The 24,472-nt window shown below is 44.4% G+C and overlaps 1 protein-coding gene and 1 long non-coding RNA gene across 2 annotated transcripts; one reads left to right on the forward strand and one right to left on the reverse strand.

The window, feature by feature from the left end:
- Positions 1 to 3,980: 3,980 nt before the first annotated feature.
- Positions 3,981 to 20,349, forward strand: LOC127568812 (uncharacterized). Its single transcript, XR_007956072.1, has 3 exons — positions 3,981 to 4,039; positions 19,009 to 19,143; positions 20,193 to 20,349. It is a non-coding gene; the product is annotated as an uncharacterized LOC127568812 (long non-coding RNA).
- LOC127568810 (VIP peptides-like) lies at positions 7,234 to 22,322 on the reverse strand. The gene is made up of 7 exons (XM_052012996.1): positions 21,915 to 22,322; positions 21,502 to 21,619; positions 20,295 to 20,432; positions 19,115 to 19,219; positions 16,458 to 16,583; positions 11,184 to 11,286; positions 7,234 to 7,513 (listed from the first exon to the last, which is right to left on the reverse strand). Exons 2-7 carry the CDS (start codon positions 21,606 to 21,608, stop codon positions 7,505 to 7,507), a joined length of 588 nt encoding a protein of 195 aa, XP_051868956.1. The 5' UTR covers positions 21,609 to 21,619; positions 21,915 to 22,322; the 3' UTR covers positions 7,234 to 7,504.
- Between the last annotated feature and the right edge of the window lie 2,150 nt (positions 22,323 to 24,472).

Here is a 24,472-nt window from a genome sequence, read left to right on the forward strand (position 1 = left end):
TGGCTCAAAGGAGATCTAGTTACCTTTGTACATATCACTGAAGGCCAATGATCAGTATATCACTGACAAGGGGATTTGGGTACAGGAGTAGAGATGTCTTTACTGTAATTATATAGGGCCTTGGTGAGACCAGTCTTGGAGTTTTATGTATAGTTTTGGTCTACTTACCCAAAAAAGAATATAGAGCAGAAAACCAAATGTCTGGAGGAACTCAGTGGGTCTATGGAGCATCTGTGGAGGCAAAAGGATAGTCAACGTTTTGGGTCGAGACCCTTCATTAACTCCTGATGCAGGGTGTCAACCTGAAGCCTGACCCGAAACATTGCCTAACCTTTTGCGTCCACAGATGCTGCCTGACCCGCTGAGTTCCTCCAGCAGTTTGTTTTTTTTGGTTCCAGATTACAGCATCTGCAGTCTCTTGTGTGTCCATAGAAGTATATACCTACCATATAGGGAATGCTGCCAAGATTCACTCAAGTGGTGCCAAGGATGGTGGTTTTGCCATATTGAGAGAGAACTAGGCTTATATCCAGTAGAGCTTTGAAGAATGAGAAGAGATCTCATTATAGATTCTTGCAGGACTCAATGGACTGAATGCTGGGGGGGTGTTTTCCCTGGCTGAGGAGTTACAGACACCAAGCCCACAGACGAAGGATCTTAGACCTGAAACGTTAACTCTGTTTCTCTTTCCACAGATGCTGCCTGACCTACTGAGTGTTTCTAGCGTTTTCTGTTCTTGTTTCAGATCAAGTATCTGAAGGTCTTTTTGACGTCCTTCTATGGTTATGTTCCCTTGAAGTCAATTACTCTTGCCTGTTTATCACACTTCTAAAGCTTGAGTCATCGGCAAGTGTTGAAATTGTATCTTATATGCACCTGAGAGCTTAGACAGTTTGGGTCTGTTTTCTTGGGGTTTAGAAGGATGAGGTGTGACCTCATTCAAGGATATAAGATCCTAACATTGCTTGGCCAGGAAGCTGTTGGCAGAGCTACAAACAAAGGAACATAGGTACAAAATAAGGGGCTAGTGATTTAAAATTGAGGAGCATTGAAATTTCTTCTCTTAGAGGATAGTGAATCTCTGGAAATGTCTGACCTGGAGGATTGTGGATTTCAGATCATTAGATGTATTTAAACTGGAGATAAATATTTGAAAGTTTGAGCAGTTGAAGGTAAATTGGTAAATTGGTTTATTACTGTAACATGTACCGAGGTACAGTGAAAAACTTTGTTTTGCATGCCATCCATACAGATCATTTCATTACAACAGTGCATTGAGGTAGTACAAGGTGAAAACAGTAACAGAATGCAGAATGAAGTGTTACAGTCATAGAGAAAGTGCAGTGCAGGCAGACAGTAAGGTGAAAGATCATAACAAGGAAGTTTGTGAGGTCAACTTATTGTGTGCTGTTCTGGTCACCCCAGTTCAGGAAGGATGTGGAGACTTTGGAGAGGGTGCAGAAGAGGTTCACCAGGATGCTGCCTGGATTAGAGTATTGGCTATAGGGAGAGAACATAAAAAATAGGAGTAGGAGGAGGCCATCTGGCCCGTCGAGCCTGCTCTGCCATTCAACAAGATCATGGCTGATCTGTCCGTGGACTCAGATCCACCTACCTGCCTTTTCCCCATAACCCTTAATTCCCCTACTATGCAAAAATCTATCTGTGTTTTAAATATATTTAATGAGGTCGCCTCCACTGCCTCCCTGGGCAGAGAATTCCACAGATTCACTACTCTCTGGCAAAAGCAGTTTCTCCTCATCTCCATCCTAAATCGACTCCCACGAATCTTGAGGCCATCTCCCCTAGTTCTAGTCTCACCTACCAGTGGAAACAACCTTCTTGCCCCTTTCATAATTTTATATGGCTCCATAAGATCCCATCTCATTCTGCTGAATTCCAGCGAGTATAGTCCCAGGCGACTCAATGTCTCCTCATAGGCTAAAACCCTCATCTCCGGAATCAACCTGGTGAACCTCCTCTGCACCGCCTCCAAAGCCAGTATATCTTTCCTCAAGTAAGGAGACCAGAACCACACGTAATACTCCAGGTGAGGCCTCACCAGTTGCAGCATAACCTCCCTGCTCTTAAATTCAATCCCTCTAGCAATGTAGGCCAACATTCCATTTACCTTCTTGATAACCTGTTTCACCTGTAAACCAACATTCATGCACAAGCACTCCCAAGTCCCTCTGCACAATAGCATGCTGCAATCTTTCACCATTTAAATAATAATCCGATCTTCTATTTTTCCTTCCAAAGTGGATGACCTCACATTTACCAACATTCTACTCCATCTGCCAAGACGCTTGCCCACTCACTTAACCCATCTATATCTCTCTGCAGACTCTCCGCATCCTCCGCACAATTTGCTTTTCCACTCAATTTAGTGTCTTCAGCAAACTTAGATATGTTACACTCGGTCCCCTCTTCCAAATCGTTAACGTATAACATGAACAGTTGCGGGCTCAGCAACAATCCTGTGGCACCCCACTGGTGGCCAACCAGAGAAATAGCCATTTATCCCAACTCTCTGCCTCCTATTGGTTAACCAATCCTCTATCTATGTTAATACCTTACCCCAAACTCCATGCATCCTTATCCTATGGATGCCTTTTATGCGGCACCTTATCAAACACTTTCTGTTTCCCTCTGTCCACTGTGTTCATGATATCCTCAAAGAACTCCAGTAAGTTTGTCAAACAGGACCTGCCCTTCCTGAATCCATGCTGTGTCTGCCTGATGGAACCATTTCTATCCAGATGTCTCGCTATTTCTTCCATAATGATAGCTTCAAGCATTTTCCCAACTACAGATGTTAAGCCAACTGGCCTGTAGTTACCTTCCTTTTGCCTACATCCTTTTTGAAACAGTGGCCTGACATTCGCTGTCTTCCAATCCATCGGGACCTGCCCAGAGTCCAGAGAATTTTGGTAAATTATCAGAATCACCTCTACTGTAACTTCCGCCACTTCTTTGAGTACCCTGGGATGCATCCCATCAGGACCAGGGGACTTGTCTACCTTTAGGCCCACTAGTTTGCTCATCACTACCTCTTTACTGACAGCGATTGTATCGAGGTCCTCACCTCCCATCGCATCCATAACATCTCTCTTTGGCATGTTAGACGTGTCCTCCACTGTGAAGACCGACACTAAATAGTCGTTCAGAGCCTCAGCCATTTCCACATTACCTAATATTAATTCCCCCTTCTCGTCTTCCAAGAGACCCATGTTTACTTTAGCTACCCTTTTCCACTTTATATGATTATGAAATCTTTTACCACCTGCTTTTATATTTTGTACTAGTTTACATTCATAATCAATCTTCCCTTTCCTTATCGCTTGCTTAGTGGTTCTTTGTTGCTTTTTAACGTTTTCCCAATCTTCCAGTTTCCCACCCTTTTGGTGATTTTGTATTCATAAGAGGTTGGACAGATTTGTGTTGTTTTCTCTTGAGCATTGGAGGCTGAGGGGAGACCTGATAGAGGTTTATAAAATGATGAGAGGCATAGATAGGGTACAGTCAGAATCCTAACCTCAGGGTAGAAATACCCAATAATAGAAGGCGTAGCTTTAAGGTGTGGGGAGGGGTGATGTTTACAGGAGGTGTGCGGGGCAAGTTTTTTATACAGAGTGTGGTGGGTGCCTGGGATGTGCTGCTGGGCACTGTAGTGGAAGCAGATATGATAGCAGTATTTAAGAGGCATTTAGACAGGCACATGAACAGGCAGGGAAAGGAGGGATTCAGATCATGTGCAGGCAGAAGGGATTAGTTTAATTTGGCATTGTGGTCGGCACGGATATCGTGGGCCGAAGGGCCTGTTCCTGTGCTGTACTGTTGTGTGTTCTATGTTCGATGTTCTTTTCTCTCTTCCCCAGTTCTGAAGAAGGGTGAGGACCTGAAACTTTACCTCGGTTTCTCTCTCTGCAGATGCTGCCTGACCTGCTGAGTGTTTCCAGCATTTCCTGTTCGGATGTGATATATGTTCATTGACTCCACTGATTTCAAAGCAAAGCAGCAGCTTTTCGAGAGAGAGGTGAGCTTTGGGTAATCGGTTTGAGTCAATGTTAATGTCTGTAGTTGCTTTCAAATGTTTCCTATTTTTAATTTCTTTTACTTTATTAGAGCATCAGATTTATTTTACATTTGCTATGAATAGTCAGCAAGAGATTTCAAATCTGAATATCAGAGAAATACAACACGGAACAAGGCCCTTCGGCCCAACTCGCCCATGCTGACCAAGGTGACCTTCTAAGACAGTCCCATTTGATGTGCTTGTCCATATCCCTCTAAACCTTTCCAGTCCATGTTCCTGTCCAACTGTCTTATTTGCAAGCACTCAAACTCCTTGAGAGTTTTGACTGCTGGCTCAGTCTGAGGGCCGGGCTGAGGCAAAGTGTTCATGTAGGCAGGGCTTGCTATTTACAACTACAAAGCCTTGTTAATCAGGTTGAAGCCTTGTGGAGCAAGATGCCTTCAGAAGATCATCTCGAGGCAAGTGTGGAATTCGCAGTGGATTGAGGGGGAGTGGTGAGTGCGGTGGGCCCACTGATCCCAGGAGATTCCGAGCCTTAACGAGGCACTTCATCCACTGTGCTTTGAAAGTCCAGGTACACGACCAACTACACTTCCCTCAGTTAAATAATCAAAATACTCAGTCAAGATAGGGGTGTACAATTGCCATTTGACAAATCTCGGGCTTTATTACTCATCACTGAGGTTAAACCAACTATCTAAAGTCTTTGAATTTATCTTAAAATCCTTTTGTTTCCAATCCTCCTGTCCTCTGGCAGGACCCTAAGCATTGGAAGACCACGGCCAATACGGCTGCACTTTTCACCATACTACCTGAGCAACCCAAGACTCATCCCATCAAGAGCTGGTGATTTATCTGCTTTAAGTACAGCAAACCAACCAGTATCTCAACTCCTCCAGAAGTTATAGGGAGAGGTTGGGCAGGCTAGGACTTTATTCTTTGGAGTGTAGGAGACTGAGGAGTGATCTTATAGAGGTGTATAAAATCACGAGCAGTACAGATAAGGTAAACGCACTCAGTCTTTGTCCCAGGGAAAGGGTATCAAAAACTGTAGGCTTAAGGCGAGAGGGGAAAGATTTAAAGGGGACCTGAGGGGCAAGTTTTTCTCGCAGATGTTGATGGGTAGAGGGAGCGAGCTGCCAGAGGAAGTGGTTGAGGCAGGTACAATAACAACATTTAAAAGACACTTGGACAGATCCATGGAGAGGAAAGGTTCAGAGGGACATGGGCCAAATGTGGGCAAATGGGACTGGCTTAGATGGGTATCTTGGTCGGCATGGACCAGTTGGGCTGAAGGGCCTGTTCCCATGCTGTATGACTATGACTCCTATTTAACCAGGTCTTTTGTAGACCCTGGTCCTTGGTAAAAACTAATGCAAAGCACTCATTTAGTATCTCTGCCTCCATGTACGGATCTCTGATTTGGCTGCTGTACCCGGTACTTGTTTGTGTTATGTGCATTGAAAGACTTGTTTCCCTTTGATGTCATCTAATAATCTACTCTCATTCTCCCTTTGTAGTTTTTATTTCTGGTCCCCTTTGACCTTTCTGTACCCGTTGAGTTATAGAGTTACACAGCACAGAAACAGGTCCTTTACCACTTACATTGATCCTGCACCAATCCCATTTTACTCTCCCTGCATTCCCATCAACTACCCCGCCCCCGCGCCCCCGACTCTACCTTTTGTAGTGAGTGGGAGGAGATGGGAGTAGTCAAATGAGAAAGTAAACACCACTCCACATCAGTTTGTTGAGGGCAGTGTTTTAAGAGGTGATAATTCAAATACCATCAACTGGAGAGAAAGATAATGCAATGGAAGCGAGGATTTCCTGGATGCAGTAAGAAAGCAGAGGGGTGTACGGCCGGAGGGAGCTGATAACATGTACAAAAATCAGACTGAACGGTGACGTAGCTGGTAGAACAGACCTCCAGTGACCGGTACAGTCCTGACCCTAGGTGCTGTCTGTGTGGAGTTTGCACATTCTCCCTCTGACCGCGTGGGTTGCCTCCCCTCCTCTCAGAGATGTGCGAGTTGGTACATTAATTGGCTGCTTAGTGTAGGTTAATGGGAAACGGCGTCAGAGGCAAGTGGACAGGCACGGTAGCATAGCAGTTAGCATAAAGCTATTACAGCGCCAGTGACCCAGGTTCAATTCTGGCCACTGTCTGTAAGGAGTTTGTACATTTTTCCCATGTCTATGTGGGTTTCCTCCGGGTGCTCCGGTTTCCTCCTACATTCCAAAGACGTACGGGTTAGGAAGTTGTGGGCATGCTATGTTGGTGCCGGAAGCGTAGCGACACTTGCAGGCTGCCCCCAGAACACTCTGCGCAAAAGATGCATTTCACTGTGTGTTTCGATGTACGTGTGACTAATAAAGATCTCTGATCTGATCTTATCTCTGGATGAGCACGCGTGAGAAAGGGAGAAAGTTTCAGGGGTTGGGACTGAAGGAGAGGGGAATGGAACTGATGGGATTGCCAGTAGACACCTGACTGACCTCCTCTTTGTTGTTGAGATGAACATATGCCTCCTTCATCCACCCGGTAACCACCTGACAGAGTGCCACTGGACTCAAAGCTATGTTTGCATGAACTCCATTTGCTCACTTTGAACAGCCTCGCCAAACAAATATTCAGTGATTATTAATTGTGAAATTTTGAATTGGCCCCAAACTCAACAATAGCTTGGGAGAGAGAGTTCATATCTCTATTTCTGGTTGTAGTTCCCAACACCAATGGCTGTTTCACGCTCCAGCAGACAGAATTCTTTATTTCACAGTGCTCTGTCGAATGTTTTAATCAATTAGATTATTCCCCCTTTGACAGATTGTAAACCTCACTGAAATTTCGCCACTTTAATCCCCGTCTGATGTGTTGCTCCTCCTCCAAGTGAAAGTATAAACTTCCAGAGATGAAGAGTTTTGAACTGAGCACCAGGTCCAAATGGGGTGCAGGCAGTGTGATATAGGCAAGGATTTGAAATACAGATCTATACTGATAGGCAGCGGTTAGGGATGAGGTGTGGAGGGGTAGAATAGATACTTCCTTCCGCACCGTATAAAATTCAACAAATTTTATAGTCTAAAGAAAAGTAGATATTTCATTAAGACTGTTGAACACAATGAGAAGTTTTACAGTTGGTATAGTGTGGTCTTCATGTGCTACTTCCAATGCATTTATTAGTTATAAGGATGTAACATTATAATGATGTCTAACATTACAGAGGGTACCTTGGTCCAAGGCTGATAGACATAACTACAAACTATAGGCAGAAGTTGAGAAAAAACAGAAATTTACAGTGTGTGTAAACATTGACTCTCATTTATGAAGAACTAAATGGGTCACCAAAGCAATCACTGCACAACACGTTGGTTTGGAACTTGACAATGATAAGCTTACACTCCAGGTTAGTAGTCGAGAAAGGCTGCGTGTAGTTTTCAGTTCAGTAGGTGATAGGATGTTCTTTAGGAGTTCTGCTTAAAACAAGAATATCAGCAGTTAGCCCATACAGTCCTTTTACCAACTGATGCCAAGCACCGACAGAGGAGCTCCAGCCTCTTTTGACAGACAATTTGCAAATAGAAAATCCTTCTATTCAAATCTACATCACAAATGCGCACTTTTTAGTTTGCAGCTGTTTGAATCCAGGTCAACATAAATATATATCATAGAATAGAATAGATTTTCTTCGGCTCTATAAATCTCTGGTCAGACCACACTTGGAGTATTGTGTTCAGTTCTGGTCATTTCATTATAGGAAGGATATGGAATCTTTGGAGAGGATGCAGAAGAGATTTACCAGGATGCTGCCTGGATCGGAGAGCATAGATTGGAGGATAGGTTGAGTGAGCTCGGGCTTTTCTCTTTGGAGAGAAGGAGGATGAGAGGGGACTTGATAGAGGTGTACAAGATGATAAGACGCATAGATCAGGTGGACAGTCAGAGACATTTTCCCGGGTGGAATTGGCTAACACGATGGGGCATAATTTTGAGGTGATTGGAGGAAGGTATAAGGGGATGCCAGGGTTAAGTTTTTTATCCAGAGAGTGGTGGGTGTGTGGAACACACTGCCGGCTGAGATGGTGAAGGCAGATACATTGGGGACATTTAAGACACTCTTAGATAGACACATGAATGATAGAGAAATGGAGGGCTATGTGGGAGGGAAGGGTTAGATAGATCTTATAGCAGGATAAAATGTCAGCACAACATTGTGGGCTGAAGAGCCTGTACTGCATTGTAATGTTCTATGTTCTATAAAACAATTGTACCTCCAGGACACTGAGATCTCCTCACCACTTCTTTTTGGGGCCTATTTCAGGGTGGCCAGCTGTAAATATTGGGATACTGCAGGGATAAATTGCTTGGGTCCCAGCTACTCACAACATATCTCAATAATTTGGATAAGAGATTAGGAGGTGACATTTCAAAGTCTGCCGATGACAAGGAATTGGGTGTGATTGTGAGTTGTGAGGAGGATGCAGAGAGGCTTCAAGGTAGTGAAGGCAGATTGTGCACGTGGGCAGACACGTGGCAAATGCAGTTCAATGTGGATAAATGTGAAGTTATCTGCAGGTAGAAGAAACAGAGAGGCCGTGTATTACTTCAATGGTGTTAGATTGAGAAGTGTCGATGTAAAAAGAGATATGGGTGTCCTTGTATGTCAGTCACTGAAAGCAATTCTGTAGGTGCAGCAAGTAGTTAAGAAGGCAAGTGGTATGTTGGCCTTCAGAACAAGAGGTTTTGAGCAAAGGGACATGTATTACTACAGTTAGGGCTGTGGTAAGAACACGCTTGCAGTATTGTGCGTAATTCTGGCCTTAAGAAAGGACATGCTTGCCACAGACGGAATGCAATGAAGACTCACCAGACAGATTCCTGGGAAAGTGGGGCTGCTGGAAGAGGAGAGATTAAGTTGAATGGTTTGTATTCACTGGAGTTTAGAGGAATGAGAGGGGATCTCATTGAAGTTCAGGAAGTTCTGGCAGGGATTAGACAGACGGGATGGGGGAAGGATATTTCCCCAGGATGGAGAATCACAAATGTCACAGTCTCTGGTTGCAGGACATGCCCTCTTCTCGTTACTACCATTGGGGAGGAGGTACAGGAGCCTGAAGACCCACACTCAGCGATTCTAGAACAGCTTCTTCCCCTCCACCATCAGATTTCTAAACGGTCCATGAACCCATAAAACACGACCTTGTTATTCTTTTTTTTGCACTGGTTATATTTTAAATTATAGTAATTTTATGTCTTTGTGCTGTACTGCTGCCCTGCAAAACAACAAATTTCATGTCATGACAATAAGTCTAAATCTCTAGAATCAGAATCAGAACAAGGACTGAGATGAGGAGAAATTTCTTCAGCCAACGGGTGGTGAACTTATGGAACTCTCTGCCACAGAGGGCTGTGGTGGACAAGTCATCAAAGGAGATAGGCCAAGCCATGCCTGCTGGGAGCTGGCATCAAATCTGGGAAGTGGGACTTGAACCTGTGACATTTGCTTCAAACGCTGCTTTTTTAGATGACTGGGTTTCTCTCGCTCTACCCCACCCCAACAGTTAATTTGTTCATCATTGGGTGGGGCAGGGACTACTTCATATTGATAAAATCCAACTGGATACACCTCAAATGTTAATATAAAGTAAATTCAACAATATGTAAAACGGACAAGCCATCGGATCTGACAGTCTTGGCTGAAGTAGATTCAAGTGATCTCCTATAAACTAGAATTACATTACAATGAGGCTGATGTCTGATTAACTCATGGGCAGATATAAGCAGATCTTGATTCTCTGCTGCAAATTTCCCCAATGCAAGTTCACTCAATGTAAATGGCTTCCACTAAATAAATAAATAGGAAAGAAACTCCTTAGCTGCAATGACTAAGGCAAACTGCTGGGTGAATATATTGTCACAACTATATTTCAATGAAATTCCAATGAGATCATCCAAAGGTGAAGCCTGAGTAATTTTCAAATGTTACAACCTCAACTAATTTACTGTATAGCAGTTCATCTGCTTTAATCACCAGGATGTGTTATCTTCCATTCTAAAGGGACTGAATGTTTCTTCATTCATAGCAAAGAGCTGTAGTCGGAGGGATCACAGGTCATCCAGCAGACATTCCACCCCTAAGTGAGACTCACAGTGCTTTTGAAAGCAGCTCACAGCTCAGTGAATGAGTTTGTTGGCTTGTCCTTATAGCTGTGACCTATCTGTCTAAAGTGGCTGCATTACAATATTGTTACTGCTAGAGAGGTGAGCTTTATTTTCCAAGTACATTCTTCTACAGATTATAAACACATTTAACAAATAAAAGCCAATTTCTTCTTTTAAAATCCATTCTAGTGTGAAGGTGTTACAGGCAAGGCCAGCATTTAGTTCCTGTTCCCTGTTGTCCTTCAGTGCTTTCTTCTGGAACCGATAGTTTGATATAACTGATAGGTTTCAGTTAAGGTTCAGCCTCAGTCCTGTATCTACAAGTAAGGTGGATGGTTTATTGATGACATAACTCCTTCCCCAAACGACATGAATAGCTGGGTTATTAAAACAATTTGACTGTGGTTCAAACATAATGCAAATGCAATGAGCTTATTCTGACCCAAGAATCATGCCCAGTTTTGTGACAATGATAGGTGTAGCGGTTCAGGTAACAATATTACAGCGCCAGCGACCTGGGTTCAATTCCGGCCACTGTCTGTAAGGAGTTTGTACGTTCTCCCCGTGTCTGCATGGGTTTCCTTTGGGTGCTCCGGTTTCGTCCCACATTCCAAAGACGTATGGGTTAGGAAGTTGTGGGCATGCTATGTTGGTGCCGAAGGTGTAGCAACACTTGTGGGCTGCCTCCAGAACACTCTACACATTTCACTGTGTGCTTCGATGTACATGTGACTAATAAAGATATCTTATCCTTATCTTATTCTGTCCAAAAATCCATAGATGTAACAAATCAACCATCTGTATTGGCCTACTTTCCAAAATAAATCTGCAACCAACATTTTCTCTATAAAGCACAGTCCATATCTACATGGAATTACCAATATAGAGGCTGATATGCAAACGTTAAGGCTAATTTTAAGCCGGTACACTCAACAGTTGTGAAGTATCTCAGGCACACTGCCTGGTAGAGGTTGTACTCACAAAAGTTGGAAGGTGATTCAAAAGGCCATCGACCACAACACTGTCGTAGTTCTCACCAAGTGGAGCAGTGTCTGAGAGGTTGTCTGGGTTCAACTCTTCATGGCTGTTGAAAGATTAGAATCAGTGGTTAGCAGGGTCAATGCTGATGCAATTACCTCACCTACCTTGATTCATTGTTTATTCCAAACTCTTCTTAGTACATTCACAAGATGTGGCTGATGTTGGCTTGACCAGTAACTTCTGTCCAACTCCAGTTGTCCTTGAATGGAGGGAATGCTCGGATACTTCAGACTCACACATAACCAGATGCGACAGAAAAGCAAACTCCCTGCTCTGGAGGACATCAGTGAACCAAATGAGCTTCCCCAACAATCCAGTCATTTCATTATCGCCATTACTGATGTTAATAATTTAATTCCAGATCCATTTAGTTGACTAAATTTAAAATTCACAGCTGCCGTAGCAGGACTAGATTGTTGGTGCAAATCTCTGGTTTCCTCCTCCAGCAACATGAAATCCATGCCGCACAATCACAAAAGGCATGAACCCTGTCCACAGGAATACACAGGAATTTAAGATAGATGGAGAATATATCACGAGTTATCTGAAATGGAAAACTAGATGATGAACATTTGACTAGAACAATTGGTTTGATCAACCATGTTGTTGCATTAATGGAAGTACAGTCCCTGAGTTAGCCACTTATGAAAGGTGTAATGTCAGGCAGGGCTCTTACCAGATCAAACACACTCTAGTGTCATTTATTCTGCATATAGTTTTCAAATTTATTTTGGGGGTGTGGGTTTTGCTGGCAAGGTTAGCATTTATTAACTGTCCCAAATTGAGGTGGTGTGGAGCTGCCTTCATAAACCACTGCAGTTGTTCTGGTGAAGATGCTCCCACAGTGTTATTGAAGGGAAAAGACCCAGTGACAATGAGGAAAGAGTGACGTACTCCAAAGTCATGTTACATAGTTTGGAAGGGGACCTGCAAGAGGTGATGCCCCTGTACAGCTGCCCTTGGTGATATAGGTCAGGGGTTCGGAAGGTACTCTTGGAAAGGCTTAGGTGAATACCATTTTGCAGATGGTACACACTGCAGTATCATGTGCCGGTGGTGGAGAGAGCGAATGTTTAGAGGTTTGGATGGGGAGCCAGTCAAGTGACCTGCTTCGCCCTGGATGGTGTCGAGCTTCTTGAAACCTGTTGGAGCTGGACTCATGGAGGCAAGTGGAGAGTGTTCCCTCTCACTCTCCATCTGTGGCTTGCCAATGGCAGGGAGGCTTTGAGGAGGCAGGAGCCAAGAAACCTGCTACAAAATGCCCAGTGGCCATTGTGTGGCCACTCCAAGGATATCCTTCCTTGATAGTGGGGGTCTCAGTGAGGCATTGAATTGAATGTCGAGTAGTTAGTGGCACTCCCTTGCTGCCTTGGTGAAGCAGCCAATATAATCAAAGACCCCACCCACCCTGGACATTCTCTCTTCTCTCCCCTCCCAACAGTCCCCTCGTACGATAAGGTGGATTCCTGATCTCATTATCTACCTCGTTATGACCTTGCACCTTATTGTCTGCCTGCACTGCACTTTCTCTGTAACTGTGACACTTTATTCTGCATTCTGTTATTGTTTTACCTTGTACTACCTCAATGCATAGATGTGATGAATTGATCTGTATGAACGGTTTGCAAGACAGGTTTTTCACTGTACATCGGTACAAATGACAATAATAAACAAATTTACCAAATTATCAGTGAACATTTTCACTTCTGACCTCATAAGAGAAGGAAGGTCATTGATGAAGCAGCTGAAGATGGCTGGGCCCAGGACACTGCCCTGATAATCTCCTGCACCTGGAATTATTGATTTCAAACAACCACAACCATTTCTTTGAAGTTGTTTTTCAGCTATATTTTCATTGAAGTACAGAAAGAACCAAACAGAATACACCTCAAGTCACCACAGTCAATAATTGTTTTCAAATTATTGCAATAAAGCAGGAAAATTGCAGTCAGTTTCCAACATCAATGTCACATAAACAGCCGTGCCATAAATAATCATGTTATAGAGTCATAAAAACAGGCCCATCAGCCCATCTAGTCCATGCCGACCTGATCTTCTACTAGTCCCATCTTTGATAGCCTTCCTCGCTGTCCACTACGTCCCCAATCTTGGGGTCATCCACAAATTTGCTGATCCAGTTTACCACATTATCATCTGAATCATTAATATAGATGATAAACAACAACGGACCCAACACTGATCCCTGCGGCACACCACTAGTCACAGGCCTCCAGTCAGAGAGACAACCATCTACTACCACTCTCTGGCTTTTCCCGCATAGCCAACTTTGAATCCAATTTACTTCTTTGAATACTAAGTGATTTAACCTTCTGGACCAGCCTCCCATGTGGGACTTTGTCAAAGGCCTTGCTAAAGTCCATGTAGACAACATCCACCGCCTTTCCCTCATCAACCTTCTTGGTAACCTCCTCGAAAAACTCAATAAGATTGGTTAGACATGATCTACCATGCACAAAGCCATGTTGACTATCCCTAATCAGGCCCTGTCTATCCAAATACTTATATATCTTGTCCCTCAGAATACCTTCCAATAATTTACCCGTAACTAATGTCAGTCTCACCGGCGTATAATTTCCCGGCTTATTCTTAGAGCTTTTCTTGAACAACAGAACACCATTAGCTATCCTCCAGTCTTCTGGCACCTCACCCGTGGCTAAGGACATTTTAAATATCTCTGCTAGGGCATTCCTGCACTGGCCTCCCATAAGGTCCGAGGGGACACCTCGTCAGGCCCTGGGGATTTATCCACCTTCATTCACTTCAAGACAGCCAGCTCTTCTTCTTCTGTAATCCAGATACAGTCCATGACCTCACTACTCTTTTGCCTCAGTTCTATAGTCTCTGTGTTTGTCTCCAGTGTAGATACGGATGCAAAAAACTCGTTTAAGATCTCCCCCATCTCTTTCGGCTCCATGCATAGATGACCATGCTTCAAGAGGACCAATTTTGTCCCTTGCTATCCTTTTGGTCTTAAGATATCTATACAAACCCTTTGGATTCTCTTTCACCTTGTCTGCCAGAGTAACCTCATGTCCTCTTTTTGACGTCCTGATTTCTCCCTTAAGTGTTCTCTTGCATTTCTTATACTCATCAAGCACCTCATTTGATCCTGACTGCCTGTACCTGATAGGCACCTCCCTTAAATATCCTATTTAAGTAATATTGATTGGTTGGTATTCAGGAAGAACCCTGTCGTTCTCCAAGGAATATCACGGAATCTTGTACCATCGGTGCAAGTAGGCAAGGCACAACATTGTGGTCCAAGTAGCCTGTCCCGTGCTGTTCTGTTCTGTGTATATATAGATGTGGGAGTTAATAACAAGGGCAACATGTAATGCCCTTGAACTGAATAGCTTGCTAGGCTGTCTTAGCAAGTAGTTACATGCCAACCACATTTCTGGGATCTGAAGTCATGTCTCGGCCCTACCAGATAAACACTGGTTATAATGTTGGGCTTTACATTTTATCCAATTGTTTCATGCTCACCCTTACCGTTAGTAACTTTGAATTCCTTCATTTAATGAGCTGAATTTAACTTCTGTGTGTCGTGGATTGGAAGTTCAATGTCTCTAGATCATCCCCCATCACTGATTACTCATCCGGTAACCTAACTGGTATATTACTGTATATTTTATCATTCAAAGTAGATCCCCTCTGATCATGTAACACCATGTCAGAACTACAGTGAATGAACGGTGCTTTATAAATGTACCCTATAATTGCACTGTAATGTTAAATCATGAGCTTTGGTCACAACCCTCACTCAGTGGGAGCAGCATTACCCAGAGTGGGTGTAAGTGGTTTGGAATAGTGGGCAGGAGGAACAGTGCAGAGGATTGCAAGGCTGTGGATTGCAGGATCGGAGTTAGTGATGGAAGCAGAGATGCTGGTGACACATTCAGAAATAGGACTGATAAGTAAAGATGAGTGGTGCAGGCACAAGGTATTAGGAAATGTTCTGTGTGGATGTTAAGCACAAACAAAGACTGATTGGGCCAATTAATCTGAAGCCACGAGGTAATTTCCAAGCAGCTTAAACCAATGCACATTCAAAAGCAGTTTGCATTGACGCAAATGATATAACAAACCTTAACACATCAACGTATACAACACGTCTAAACTACCAAATTACTTCAAAAGGAAAATTAAAGATTTGGACAGAAGATGGGAAATCAGGGCAAAGGATCACAGAATGCTACAGACAGAACCAGCCTGGCAGAGAGCTAGAGAGACAAATAGTCACAGATAGATTTATAGAGTCATACAACACAGAACAGGCTCTTCAGCCCATTATATCCAGACCAACCATCTACACTAACTCCATTTACCAGCACTTGCTCCAGAGCCTTCTATGTCTAGGTGGTTCAAGTGCTCGTCCAGGTACTTTTTAAGTATGGAATTGAGTCTGATGCCAGGTCTCAAGGGACTGGGTTAGAGGGAGAAGGTAAGCAGGCTAGGACTTCATTCTTTGGAGTGGAGAGGTGATCTTATACACCTCTATATAAAATCATGAGGGGCAGAGATAGGGTGAATGCACTCAGTCTTCTCCCCAGGGTTGGGGAATCAGGAACTAGGGAGCATAGGTTTAAGGTGAGAAGGGAGAGATTTAATAGGGACCTGAGGGGCAACTTCTTCACACAGAGGGTGGTCTATATATGGAACAAGCTGTGGTTGAGGCAGGTACAATAACAACATGTAAAAGACACTTAGACAGGTACACGGATAGGAAAGGTTTAGAGGGATATGGGCCAAATTCTGGCAAATGGGACTAGCTTGGATGGGCATCTTGGTCGGCATGGACCAGTAGGGCCAAAGGGCCTGTTTCTGTGCTGTATGACTCTACGATTGTGAAAAGAAAAAGATCCTCAGCTCTCCTCTGACTGCCTTACTCTTCACCTTGAGCCCATGTCTTCTGGTTCTGACATATTTAGAGATTTTGTATGGGGGTGGGGGGGGAGGAGGGAATTCCAGAACTTGGGACCCAGGCAGCTGAAGACATGCTGGTGTGATTAAAACTGAGAGGTCACTTTGGGTGGAGCATAAAGATCAGGAACGTCTGTCAGCCTGAAAGAGGCTGCAGACGTAGTGGGGTGCTGGGATGGTGCAAGGTCACGGAGAGACTTAAAAACAAGGGTGGGGGGATTTGAATGTCCCCTTGGACTCTTGTCATTGGTCCAGATTTACTTCCAGTACCTTCTCTTGTTGGTCAGTAAGTTGTCGATGTAGTTCTTCAGCGCCATCTGTTTCTGCATACGGCTGTAATCGTCAGTGAAGACAGCATCGGCGTAGCGTTTGGCTGGAACCTGTCCAGCTTGGGCACTGTTTAACCCAACAACATTTCTGTTAGTCTTGGGTATGGGAGTTAAGTACATGGCCAGTTACAGAATAAGAGCCTGCCCTTTGAACTTCCTCGCCCCTTGTAACAGATTACACATAGAAAGAAAGCAGGAAAAAAAGTCAGAGGATTTTATTTGAATATGTGTTAGATATCTGTTAGATATTATGGTGAAATCAAATATGTTCCTTTCAGAATATATTTATTGTACCATAACATCTAACACCCCATCTCTTGAATCATCCATATTTTGGTGAAACATTGAACAGATTCCAAAAGAACACCCTTTAAACCTGCTACTGAGGAAGAAAACCTTCAGTAAGATACACTTTCCATGACATTAACTAGTTACAGACTGCGTGCAAGAGGATATTTCCTAATCAAACCTCAGCTGGGTCTTAGATAGATCCCTCTGACAAGTCCCAGCCTTCTCCCACTGCTCCATAAGCTTCACTGTTTGAATTCTCCGTTGAAAATGTAATCTATTTTATTCATTCAAGACCGTGACATTCTGCCTCACGAACACAAGAAAGTGCAGAGAGTAGTGGACTCAGCCCAATACACCACAGGCACATCCCTCCCCACCATCGGTAGAGTCTGCAGGAGGCGATGCCTCAAGAAAGCAACATTCATCATCAGCTCACCATCGGGGAGGAGGTACAGGAGCCTGAAGACCCACACTCAACGATTCAGGAACAGCTTCTTCCCCTCCGCCATCAGATTTCTGAACGGTCCATGAACCCATGAACACTACCTCGTTATTCCTTTTGTTTTGCACTATTTATTTATTTTTGTAATTTATAGATTTTATGTCTTGCACTGTACTGCTGCCACAAAACAACACATTTCATATCATATGTCAGTGATAATAAATCTGACTCTGATTCTGATTCTGAAGATCCCCACCATCCAGGCCGTGCCCTCTTCTCGCAGCTACCATTGGGCAGGAGGTACAGAAGCCTGAAGTCCCACAACACCAGGTTCAGGAACAGTTACTTCCCTTCAACCATTTGGTTCTTGAACCAACCAGCACAACCCTAATCACTACAGTCTAGCAACACTATGACCACTTTGATCACTTCGCACTTAAATGGACTTTGAATTTCTTTGATCTAATTGTGTTTTTTCTTGTAAAAAATTGTATAATTTACATAACATTTATGTCATGATTGTTGTGTCTCTAATGCTCTGTGCCTGTGATGCTGCTGTAAGTAAGTTTTTCATTGCACCTGTGCACACATGGACTTGTGCATATGACAATAAACTCGACTTTGACAAAAAGACACACAAATTTGTGTCACCAGCATACACTACCACGTGTCAATGCAAAGAGTTTATCTTCATTTAGACAACCCATGAAATTATCCCTTCACCTAAAATATCCAAATACTTAGAGACACAAGAGACTACAGATGCTGGAACATGGAGCAAAAATTAAACTGCTCGAGCAGCATCTGTCAGTAACCCAATAAGTTATACATTACCTCATGAAATGGTAAGTCTGTTATAAAACGCATTGGGCCATTTCATTCGAAAATCTTCAACCACACACCTCCTGTGTTAACATATTGTGATGTCACCCACTTCTGACTCAGTCTGTTCGTGGAAAACATGCGGAATTCACCCGACACAACTGAACTTTGTTTAGGATTTTTCCCAAGTCTGGACTGCGTTTCCCAGACAAAATATGCAGTCAAAAATAAGGCAGTTCAGAACCTGCCAGCAAAGGGATATTTCTCACATAGAAATCTTCACACGGTTTTTCCAGACGTGGAGATTCCCATCCAACATCTACCACAGCGAAAAAAAACAAACTGCTGGAGGAACTCGGTGGGTTTCGAAACGTCGACAAATCATTTCCCTCCGCAGGCGCTGCCTGACCCGCTGAATTCCTCCAGGAGTTTGTTGCTTGCTCCAGATTGCAGCATCTGCAGTCTCTTGTGTCTCCAACAACTACCAAATCTGGAGATCTGGGAGGCCAAGATATAACTGTGGAAGAGTCTGCTCCATTGTGAGTTAGACTCTGCTTCTTACACCACCGGTGCTTTCTGATCTACTGAGACCACAGGACCCCTTCTCCCTCATTATTACACACCACACCATATCCCTTTGGTAACCATCTTCATGACTCTCTTTAAAACATTTTAACTGAACTGAATATGCCTGTGTTTACCCTGAACACTCTCAGAGAAAAGGGTCTCGACCCAAAACGCCGACTGTCCACCTCCCTCCACAGATGCTGTCTGACCCGCTGAGTTCCTCCAGCAGATTTTTGTTTTTGCTCAAATGTTGCTTAATCTGTTTAAAATTGGACGGTCTACCCACTGATACTTTTAAACCTTGCAATGCCCACCGGGTTTGATGCTCTGGCTTCTAACTCCCCAATTCTCGTCCATCCATATCTTTCAGATAGATTCCATCCCACCATGAAAGCAGAACATCCCACCATGGAAGCAGGACATCCCACCATGGAAGCAGGACATCCTCGTCCCTCCCCAACCCTGCACCCTCTTACCCGACTCTTTTCCCCATCAGTGATTCCAGGTACTTTCTGGCGGCCATCTGGCCCAGCACTTTGCTGTATTCGCTGGTGAAAAGACCATCAGAGTGTCGCGTTACTCTAGTGCAAGGAACAAACAAAGGGGGAGAGTGAATAGACCTTGGAAATTCATAGAAAGATCGGGGAATCGGGAGACTGGGAGCACACAGCCCCACCATAGTCACCGTCCCCTTTTCAGCGATGTAATACACACACTGCCTGTGTTTCCAATATTAACTCTGTCTCTCTCTCTCTCTCACACAGACACACACACACACTCTCTCTCTCTCATACACACACACATCTCTCACACAGAGACACACACTCTCTCTCACACACACTCCCTTCCACAGACACCGACACACATGCCCTCACACACACTCACACTCTCTCTCTCTCACATGGACATAGACACACACACATAAATGCTCTCTCTCACACACATTCTTACACGCTTTTTCTCACACACACTCAGATACAGACGTGCACACACATTTTCACACATACTCATGCATACACTCACATACACGCACACTCACACTTACACTCACGCACTCAGACATGCACTCTCACACACATGCTCTCGCACACACACACATTCACACACACGCACGCTCACACACATAATAAACTGTATCTCCCACACACATAGAACACACTTATATACAGACACACTCACACATACACTCACATAAATGCTCTCTCTCTCTCACACACACACACACACACACACACAGATCCATAAACTCATACACGTAGGTTAATTGGTAGGTTAATTGCCCACTGTACCTTGTCCCTAGTGTGTAGGCGAGGGGTAGAATGGGGGGGGGGGGTTGAAGGGGATGTGGGGAGAATAAAATGGGATCAGTGGAGGTTTAGTGTAGATGGTCGGCATGGATTCGGTGGGAGAATGGGCCATGTCCCCCTATGACATGCACAGGTACACACCCACGCATACACAGATATTCCTACACGCATTACATCGGCACACACACACATTCTCTCTCACATACACGTACCACTAAACTCATCAGTGCTACTTGGCTCTCGGCAGGTTCCCAGTGATGGGAGAGATTTGTATTGACCAATGGAATTGGCAGCTCCAAGCGCCCAATATTCAGACGCTCCTGCAGCAGTGGCGAAGCGAATTACTCACCTCGGGAAGGTTTCGGACCTGCGGTAGAGCTTTTCACTGTCGAACAAGGGGCTTTGGTAAATGTCGTCGTCGGTTTTCAACGGTAAATGTGAGCGGTCCGCTTTGCTCTGCTCATCAAACCCAACGGCATCTCCCAGTCTACGAATGAGAAGGAAACAGCCAGCCGGAGTCAGTCTAGTCGCCGAATTAAAGCAGCGAAGTTTAAGCCACAGACAACAGAAAATAAATTCGCAGACAGCATCCCATCACTATCAATGGTACCGCTATGAATGCAGGGCTGGCCGCTCACAGTACAACACAGGAACAGGCCCTTCAGCCCACAATATCTGTGCCGATCATGACGCCAATTTAAACTAATCCCACCTGCCTGCACAAGGTCTATATCCCTCTATTCGCTGCCTAGAACCGACATAACCTTACGTAGCACAACCCAGATATAGCAGGGAGCCGTGGACGGCAACAAACAGCCAAATCAAGAAAGAACAAAAGTCAAATCAACTGGTGTTAGGTGCAATGTGGACACAATCTGAGGAGGAACCGTTGGCCCTTGCAGTTCAGGATGTTTTCAGGCGTTTGCTGGTGCCCGGGTCAGGTGGAAACCTTGAACCGTTCCACATTCTGGCCCACGGACAGAAGTCCGTCAGATCCAAAGAGTTCCTCCTCCGCTCGCAACACTGCGGAATTGCCCAGATTGCAAACTTTACTCCCCAACATGCTTCGTCGCAGTGGGGGTAAAATGTGGCTGCGATGATCCTGCTCCCCAACACCTCCGCCCACCCACCCACCATAATCTCACTCTGCCACCGTCTCCATCAGTCACTTCTCCCGCTACCACCTCAAATGGCTCCATCACCATTGACTTCAACCATTGTTTCCAGTAGTTCAACCTACAGGCGTTCATTCACAGGCGATGAAATAACACATTGCATTCAGTGATCAGAAGCTATAAGTAGTGTTCAGGTTACCGGCGGAATAACCGTCTGATACCGGCAGTAATGGAAGATAATCCACGGACCCTGTTACACATTCTACACTGATCCACGCCCGGCAACCCTTGTCTCCTATACTGCTCTCACCATCTTCTTCCTTGGTGTCCAAACCAACTGGAACTCCAGAAGGCCTTGGATGCCTTGCATTGGACCCGGCCGTTGTGAAATACCCTCAAGATAAAGTTACCATGGACTGTCCCAACGGGAGGATCGCCTACCTTAGATTGGAGTAAGTGCCCAGCGCCGGGAAGGCCGATCCCCGGGAGCAGAGGACGCTGAGGAGCGCGAAAAGCGTCACCGACTGGGAATCGAATCTGATCACCATTTCGAAGGGTCCTGCCATCCAAACAAGACGTTACTCAACAAACCCCATTCGCACCAGCCTCCTCCTCCCCTCCCTCACTGGATCCCACCAGGGAATGTTTCCCTTCTGGACGTTTTATTGAAATCAATCCAATTATTCCTAGATAGAGACCAGGGGAGAAACTAGTCCAAATTTATGAATTCAAATAGAAAGAATCTGTCGAGTCAACAGGAATTGGGGAGTGTGGGGGAGATATTCTGATAAACATTTGCCGTTTTACCTTCTGGTGCCACGAATAATGGGAACGAGTTCATTCGCACGACTTACCAAAAGGAACGCGCTCTGTGCTGGCGTCGATCGCTGTCCTTGGTGCTGAAGGAGTCGCCTGTGTGACTGAGGAAGACCTGTCGATATATCTTCGCCTCTCTTCTAGCTGGACTCTTTTGCGGGGTCTTTTGAGTTCTGCCCTCTGTCCGATGCAGGGCGAGCTGAGTTACTCCTACCCAAACCTCTCTGGGTACAAGTCTGACTGTCAACAGCCTGAAAGTTTCTGGTTATATACCGTCGGCTCGTCTCAGTCCTCAAAGGGCGGTCACGTTTCCGTTCCAAAGAGAGGCAATAGATGCAGAGCCAAAGACGTCACCGGCATTCCCTGTGGAACCAGAGCGTGTTGGCAGAGCGGACTGAGGAGTTTATTGAGGAAAGTGCTTGCAAAGGGAGATTAACATCAGAACCAGACGCGCTTGCCGCTTCGGCGTCTAACTGTTGCTTATCGGCGAATTACAACCAATAACTGCTCGACTTTCCCTGCATCTATGTTCTATATCCCTGTGATCGTTCCAGAGTCTTACAGGTCTGAAAGAGACCGTATGACCCATCAGGCACTGGTTAATTCTGTTAACCTGCTGCCGAATGCGCCCCCCCCCCCTCCTATTTTATCCCACTCTCTTTTGTAAATTGTAATCTACCTCCCTCCGCGCTTTCAGAATGAGTAATCTCACTCCAAGGCCGCGTGGAGATTCGTGCCCGTCATATTGTCAGTGGAAATAGCTTTTCCAGGTGTGCTCTGGATTCTACTGTTGAATGCCACAATTAGTACCCTAACGTCTCCGATTCCGAGGAGATCAGTCCCAATTTCATTACTCTCTCCAAATAATCAGTCGTTCATTTCAAGCAAGGCTTTAGTGACCGAGGATATGAGTAGTTAATGCCATAAGAGAACTGTGACAAAAGTAAGTTAAATCAACGTGGCCCAGTCTGTGGGGTTTGGGAAAACTCATTATTGATTCCAAATGTTTCCTCTCTCGCCACCGCCAGCGTCACCAATAAACATAATCCCGAGAAGAGAAAGAGAGAATAAATTATGGCTATCTCCAATTAGGCAAAACTTTAGATTTGATTCATATTAAATTATTCGACCTGCTACCTGTAACTGAATTATATTTGTCATGTTAATTCGGGTCCTAACAAAAGGCAAATTTCACAGGAGAAAATTTGATCTTTCATTAAACGTTTTCCTTGTGCTGTGTGTGTTGGTACCGTTGCATGTTCAGTTAATGGTCTAATAGTATTGTGTTGCCGTGATAAGTAAGCACTGGTCGATACTATGTGTCGGTTACGAAATGTAATCTAATGGGGAGGTTTACGCAGTTTATGAGCGGAATAATGGACATAGAGACTGGAATCTAATCAAAGTGTTTTGGGGCCTGTATATCAAACAATTAACGCTAAAAGTGAATTAGATGCGAGAGGTTCCGGCCGAGTGGATGCATAGGACTGTGGATGTACTGCACGTAGAAATTAGTAAATATAGGTCTAGAACATAACACATAGAACAGTACAGCACAGGAACAGGCCCTTCGGCCCACCTTAAGAACCTCCATTGTATCTGCCTCCACCAGCACCCCTGGCAGCGCGTTCCAGGCGCCCACCGCTCTCTATGTAAAAAAAATCTGTGTAAATATAGATGTAACAAAGTCATATCTGACACCAGTAGAAGTTATTTTCTTAAAAAGTAGGTGGTGAGTCTCATATTATTTCAGACAGTGCATGTGGAGAGGTCACGGAGGTTGGAGGTCGCAAAGGAACCAAAGGATCTGGCCGTAGGCTGATAGATAATCCGGGAAGGAGTTATTTCATGGAAGAGTTTGGATCGTTTTCCAGGCAGTAATGAATACCTGGCAATGCGTTACAGGTTGGAATCTAATCAAGACGGTTTATGTGGAGAATAATAGATACCTGGGATTGAGTTACAGACTGGAATGTAATCCAAGAGTTAGCTGGCCTGTGTTTGGAATACAGAATATATCAAAAACTAGGAATTAGTGGAAGAGATGGAGGACAATAGATACTCCGAATATTTAATTGGTGCACGTCTGTAGGTAGCCGTGAGCGAGTGACAGTTAGCAAATACTATCGGAATTCTTCTATTTTTACCATCTGCTTGGTTTATTCTTTGAAGCAAAGAACAAGCCACTGGATCTCTCAGGCCAGATCGCTGGATCACACACTCCATCCACCTTCTCTGGAACTGGGAGTTCAGCCGATCCGACAGATATTCAAGAAGAAGGCACGCCGATTTATCAATGACTGCGGAAAACATAATCTCTGTATTCATGTATCATTCATTCGTCAGATAGTTTTGTTTTGCAAACTATTTTGGACTTAAAGTTGACGGGCAGATACGAGCGACACTTTCCTCGATTTTAACATCACTTGGGAAGAAACTTCAAGTTTACAATCTGATTTCACCCAGCGTGAAATCTGTACCATAGATTTAAATTCATAGTTAGAATTTCAGCCATAAATAGGAAGTCAAAAATACTCTAGTGGCCTGGATTAAAAGATACATTTGGGCGGATATTTGCATTTAATCTTCCATTTCC

Source organism: Pristis pectinata, chromosome 3 (genome assembly GCF_009764475.1).
Source record: "Pristis pectinata isolate sPriPec2 chromosome 3, sPriPec2.1.pri, whole genome shotgun sequence".
In the NCBI taxonomy this organism is placed as follows: Eukaryota; Metazoa; Chordata; class Chondrichthyes; order Rhinopristiformes; family Pristidae; genus Pristis; species Pristis pectinata.

Bases quoted from the DNA above. Each gene is read 5' to 3' on its own strand.
- LOC127568810 (XM_052012996.1), bottom strand. From the start codon at position 21,608: ATGGTGATCAGATTCGATTCCCAGTCGGTGACGCTTTTCGCGCTCCTC. The intron at 20,433-21,501 runs GTAGGCGATCCT...TCTCATTCGTAG, and splicing joins GGCACTTACTCCAATCTAAG to ACTGGGAGATGCCGTTGGGT. The intron at 11,287-16,457 runs GTACTGGAAGTA...ATCTTTCAACAG, and splicing joins TTACTGACCAACAAGAGAAG to CCATGAAGAGTTGAACCCAG.